The sequence below is a fragment of the Priapulus caudatus genome, unplaced genomic scaffold (genome assembly GCF_000485595.1).
Source record: "Priapulus caudatus unplaced genomic scaffold, Priapulus_caudatus-5.0.1 Scaffold230, whole genome shotgun sequence".
NCBI classification, from domain to species: Eukaryota; Metazoa; Priapulida; class Priapulimorpha; order Priapulimorphida; family Priapulidae; genus Priapulus; species Priapulus caudatus.
The window spans coordinates 212,796-219,108 of NW_014577291.1; the positions used below are offsets into that span (position 1 = coordinate 212,796).

Below are 6,313 nucleotides of genomic sequence, written 5' to 3' on the forward strand. Positions count from 1 at the left end.
CCCACCACTACCACCACCACGTTCCGAATATCGTGACCTTACGTCAAGCAGTTAAGATTTGTGCCCAACTGTTGACGCACGGACGCACGGACGGGCGCACAGCCAGACGGACGCACGCTCATGCGATTCTACAAGCTGCATCAGACTATGTCAGGTGAGCCAAAAATAGTCCACTTTCCACGTAAAGAAAAGTGACGAATTCAGTTAACAGCTTTGATTACGTGCGTGTCAGGTATCACTGGTCGTGCCCTCACTCCCCACGATAACCCCTGCGACATATGAACTTATTGTTATGCGGTCATAAAAACACTGGGGTCATGCTGCAATCGATTTCTTAGACTGTCACAAGGTTTTGTTCGTGTGGCGAATCATGCGTTGAGGGAGTTCATGCCCTCGGCTCTAGATGTTTTGGATACCCCGTCTACGCTCAGGAACGGAGCATATTAGAATGCGCTCCCGTTTACAAGTTTGTCTAAACAGCCATTGCGATAACCGTAGTATTTCAGCGTAATATGAGGGGAAAAAGTGCTGGTCAGGAGGACCGGCAGTTTCGTAGAGATGGTGGCCGAAACAAAAACTTGGTGGCCTCGGGCCTCCGGGTCGGCACTAATTTCGAACGCTGGTTGTGTGTATGTAGTGCGTGTGCATACCTGTGTCTGAGTGCTTATACTGATAACGAGTAACTAATCTAGGTTACAGTAATCCTCAACAACCAAGAATGCTTACTGCTTTGAATCGGCTTGTCATCTCAGTAATGTTGTGCACATAGTCGATCCTAAATACCTCGTAAAAGCTCTGGTTGTTGTTGCATCGGCTACAGAAAAGTAAATATACTCACATTACCAAGGTTACCATATTTTAAGGCATATAAAAGCATGGACAAATAAGATGCACTCACATTTCAGCAAAGAATATTTATGGTTAAAAATATGTAGTTATTAATATGTAACAGAACGGCTGCAACTACTAGGCACTATTGTATGAATCTGTGCTATGTGGGATTCATACAAAATATTGCTGTATTAAATAAATTTCAACTCCAGGTTAACTTTGTGACTAGCTTTTTTTTAAATATTAATAACTCAACTCTATGTGCACAAGTCAATTATTGCAAATGCTTTACTCTATTTTTTACTATTTAATTCCTAATAAGGCTTTTTCAAGACTCAACATGTACTCACGTTATGATGCCTTCAAACGTGACTGGGACATCTTTTCTGCCATAGATGGGTTCCTTGCCATACTCCGTGAAGTAGTAATCAATGATCTACACATAACAACGTGTGGCTAATCAGACTAAAATTTCCATAAATGTCTAACAGCTAAATCAAAAACGCATGAGAAACACAATTTAATCTACCACATGCACATTGCTTACAAAAAGAGCACCCTGCGTATAACACTGTGCAAGAGGAATAATGAAACACAATCAAATATTGGGAGTTCACAGAAAAGAGACAATATAACATATGGTACTAATAACATCCACAGCGTGACTCTAGAAGAAACATACTCCAGCATTAACATAGGACACTTGTTACACTGTTACTCAAGCACCTGCTGTGTCTGAAGACACCAAAATACAAAGACAACCATCATATTATGGAAAAGCGGAACCTTGTTATGCAGTAACCTGCATATAACTCCACGCGTGGAAACGGTAAATGATCGTGCTACAAGCAGTGTCCACATCACTGCCTGGTAGTGCTGCCAACTAAGCAATGCAATTACACTTGTCACTACTGATGCAAGAGCTAGCTGGACTAATACCTTGAACTGTTCAGATTGATTTAAAGGTCGTGAGGGAACGAAGTCACGTAGATACTCGCAGCCAAAGATTGAACAGGTGCTGCCCAGCTGAAAAAGCCAGACAAATGATTGGGTTGACAACAAGGTCATGGGTGACATACAAAGAAAAAGTCCATGCTGCTACTAACGTGGTACATCCGAATGTAGACTGACATGACGACGCTGAGCAAGACAATGATACAGTGGGTGCTGCACAAACAGGATACAACCAGGAATAAATAATAAGCTTATTATTTACTCCTGATGCAACTGCAATCACAATATGTGGCATACACATGGGTAATGTTAATACATGCAGAAAACAGATGTACATTATGTTTAGTGGTACACAATGGATAAGCATGTAGATATCACATTTCTTATTGTAACACTATTAGGACAACTAGCATTCCGGTTCACCCTTGATGGCGAAAGTCTCTACCATACTAAGTAATTTTCTGTTTCTTTCAGTCTTTATTGTACAGGAAATTCAATCATACATGCTGCCCACAGCATCATGACAATGTCATTTGTCAGGGGCGGATCCAGGATTTTTGAAAGGGGGGTGTCCAGGAAGAAATAAAGGGCACCTTTTCCTGCTTAATTTTTCTGGTGTATTAAAAAGCTGCCAAAGGTACTTAGGGGGAGTTTCGGGGACCTCCTCCAAGAATTTTTTAAAAATTGGTTCATTCTGAGAGCATCTGAGCAGTAATTTTGATGTCAAGAATGCAAGACGGAATTCTCAATTTTTAGCAGAAAATTCTTTTAAGTCATCCTACAGTGAAATTCACCTCTGAAATTCACACAAATTTATCAGATCCGATCCCCCGGACCCTTCTTTGCCCATTTCTAAGATTTTATATAAGTAAATCTTTATCAGAAAAACTAACCCTAAAAAAAATGGAGATGAATTTTTTAGGGCACTTTGAAATTAAAAGGAAGGGGGGGCAGATTCCCTGGACACCCCCCTAGATCTGCCCCTGTTTGTTCTTTATAAGGGAAAAATTTCAAATGGCCAATGACACACGGTCTCAGTGAGTTTTTAATTTCATCCTTGTAACAAAAACTCTGTTTGGCAAAAGTTCAGTGATAAATTTTTTGTTGAGAGTATTTACAATCTTTGAAATCACTAAAAAATCACGTTTCACTTTGTGATTATTATTCTTATTATTCTATTGGACCTAGTTATTTTTAAGGGACCATAACATGACATTAACTAGAAAACTCACAACGCATACATTAGTACAGTGTAATTTAAAGATGCATGCTATTGCTCACATCTCTTCGTGCCCTCCGTCAATAACACTTTCACAGCTGTGCAATATCTGCTCTAGATTTTGCCTACGATTCAACCCCAAAAACCAGGCTGCATCAAATACACCTGAGAAAATTGATAAGCCGTGTTCAAACTGCAACACTTTTTGTGTCCGTGTACATTATGTATGTGTGTATGTCGGTGCGCGTGCATGCCTGCGTCTGTGTGCATGCTTGCTTGCATGCCTGTGTGTGTGTGTGCATTCCTGCACATGCGTGTGTGCGTGTGGGGGTGGGGCCATAATAAAAATATTGTTTGTTTGCCCTCACCCGATTGACCCGCCAAAAAGGGGCCAACTCAAATTTTTTTTTTTTCAACAAATTTTATCACTGTACATTATATAAATCTGTAGGCAATACATTATATGTACCAAGCAAAAGAAACATTCAACATAAAAGGTATCTCCACACAAGCACACCCGAGCATGTAGACACCACGCTGAATTTGTAAAAAGACCCCGCCCTCAAAAAAAGAAAAGAAAAGCCGACCTACCTACCCAAACTTTTCAACCTGGGTGGGGTGAGGGCAAACAAAGATTTTTGTAATTGTGGCCTGGGGTATACCTGTTCATTGCTCTCCTGTGTGTGTAGCCCAGTGGGGCTGGCGAGAGGGTCGCAGACGAGGATGTGTACATTTCCACCGATGATGAATAGTACAACACAGACTATCATGATGATCCAACAGAAGAGGAAGGACAAGGCAACACCGCTGCAATGCAACCATCAGATATATATTGTACCATTGTTATCATCATCATCATCATCATCATCATCATCATCATCATCGCCACTATCATCATCATCACCACCATCATCATCAGCAACAACATTCCCATTATCTTCTCCATTGTCTGATTGCCATCATAAGTACCATCGGTGCCAGTAACCTTTCCCACCATTATCATCCTTTCCACTCACAAAAGCATAATTTGAACATGTGGCACGCTGTACAATAATTTTCTCAGACCGATCAACATACAGACACGGTAGGCGTGTTAAATTCATAATCAAACCATAAAATTGATACTAACTATATGGTAAACACCACACGCTTTTTCGACTGCTATAAACAAAACGAAAACTAATCATCATTGAAATGTTTAAAAACAAACACGACCTTTTCTTTCCAATTTTGTTCTAATCAAGTCTATATCATTTCTACATGTCTATAATTAGACCACACATGTAGTATATATAGTTTAAGATTGAGCAAATATTGATCACCATAAACCAACAACTTCATCGAAATGTTAACCAAACATATCGCATCCTCCGAAGATTAAGTGTATCATTTCTACGCACATATGGCCAGCACACACATCGCAAATTTCACACCAACACATTCACGCTCGCCACACGACCCACGCGAAACAAACGGCAGGTTGATTCGCGAGAGACGCGACAGCAGCGGTGGCTGCAGCACGCATGTGCGTGCGCGAGTACTCACGCCATGAGCAGGTTGGAGCCGGTGCTGCGCGTGCACGAGTCGTCATGGCGATCGTTTGGCCGCGGCGCACACACACCGTACATCAGGCCGAGTGCGTTGAGTAAGACAATGAGCAGTAGCACTGCGCTGATGCCCACGCCTGTATAGTAGCTGCGCAAAACACTGCTCGTTAGGTAATAATAATAATAATAATATAAATAATAATAATCATAATATGTGGTGAATATAAGTATGTGACAAGATCACAATTACAATACAGATAGTGTTATAGCAGCTACGTTGGTTGGCAAAATATTGCTGGTTAGTACGAATAATTATAATAAGATTATTATCAATAGTAGTAGTAATAATAATAATAATAATAATAATATATGCATTGATTATAGTTCCGTGATTGGACTGCAACTGAAATATGGACAATATATATACAGAGAGAAAGGCTATGATGCCATTATGAAATCAAATAAGCTGCTAGTGGCTTTCCAGAACTGAGCAATCAACTTACAATTGAACATCATTCTTTTTAAGATCCTTATAGATGGTACATGTTTACCGGTACAACATAAAAAACACGGAATTTCTATAGGATCGAGTGCTGATATAAAATGCGATCAGCAGAATGTTGTGATAAAGTACTTACTAAGCATACGGTCGCTCTTGGATATAACCGTCCAACGTGTTTACACCACCTTTGGCTTTGCGGACCTCGACTTTTATCTAAAAGGAGAAAAACGAAATATATTACAAACTGTTATGATAGGGTTCCATCAATATTTTACTAGGAACCTAACCTATATGAACAAGCATCAAAGTAAAGATTTTATTGAACAAACCTTTCGTATAGACTCAGAGACCATGTCTGAAATTTCAGCAACATCTCGTCCAACACTGTCAACTTTGTTCTTTGCTTCTGTAACGAAATACAACCGAGGACAATTACAAACAAATTTATATGACATAAACATACATACATGTAATGCACAAACTGTCAACCATTCAGTTGTTCAGTGTCGATCAGTTGTTATCGTTGTCTATTGACCGTCCCTTTTGATTGCATGTGTGCATGTATTTATTGCATTATGCACACACCTAACCCATCAATTCAATCCTGCTCTCTAAGCACAGACATTCAGAAGCACACGCAGGCATACACATGTATGCATACGCACACATGTACGTACGCACGCACGCACGCATGAACAGCCAAATGCACGCATTCACATACCTGTGTACTGGCAAAAGGAGCTGCAAATGTTATGAACAAATCTACCATACCAATGAAACTTATGCTAGATAAAGGTTCGCATCTGCCGTACCTTGTGTTGTAGCACTAGCGCGTGCCTGTATTTCCTCCGTGACCTTTATGTAGTGCTTCCGTCCATCGGTCTTTAATTTGTCTACATTGGCTTCAATCGTCGATGTGACATTCTCTAGTACAGCGGACACATCGGGCAGCTGAAACCAATAGCAACCCATACACCAGTCACATCACCACAGCATCCTTGATGACAATATACATTCTTATATATTCCACTTGCCTGGCTTACCATTCACTGACCTTTTACTGACCTCCTATCCACTCACTATTTACTGACCACTCACTACTCACTCACTCCCTCACACATGCTTGCATTCACTCACTGACTCACTGACTGACTGTCTGGCTGACTGGCTGACTCGCTGACTCACTCACTCACTGACTCACTGACTGACTGTCTGGCTGACTGGCTGACTCGCTGACTCACTCACTCACTGACTCACTGA

The 6,313-nt window shown here is 40.7% G+C and overlaps 1 protein-coding gene across 6 annotated transcripts in view; it reads right to left on the bottom strand.

Annotated features, from left to right (window-relative positions):
- Window positions 1–6,313, bottom strand: part of LOC106807726 (prominin-1-A-like) — a 31,937-nt gene that overhangs the window by 11,953 nt on the left and 13,671 nt on the right. For 4 of the 6 annotated variants that reach the window (XM_014810160.1, XM_014810161.1, XM_014810162.1 and 1 more), the window contains exons 8-15: window positions 5,866–6,004; window positions 5,383–5,459; window positions 5,190–5,266; window positions 4,550–4,699; window positions 3,667–3,811; window positions 1,771–1,857; window positions 1,182–1,267; window positions 727–814 (exon numbers count right to left, since the gene is read on the bottom strand). In XM_014810160.1, the coding sequence (XP_014665646.1) occupies window positions 727–814; window positions 1,182–1,267; window positions 1,771–1,857; window positions 3,667–3,811; window positions 4,550–4,699; window positions 5,190–5,266; window positions 5,383–5,459; window positions 5,866–6,004 (849 nt within the window). The remainder of the gene's footprint in view (window positions 1–726; window positions 815–1,181; window positions 1,268–1,770; window positions 1,858–3,666; window positions 3,812–4,549; window positions 4,700–5,189; window positions 5,267–5,382; window positions 5,460–5,865; window positions 6,005–6,313) is intronic. The other 2 variants (XM_014810165.1, XM_014810164.1) reach the window with 2 other exon arrangements.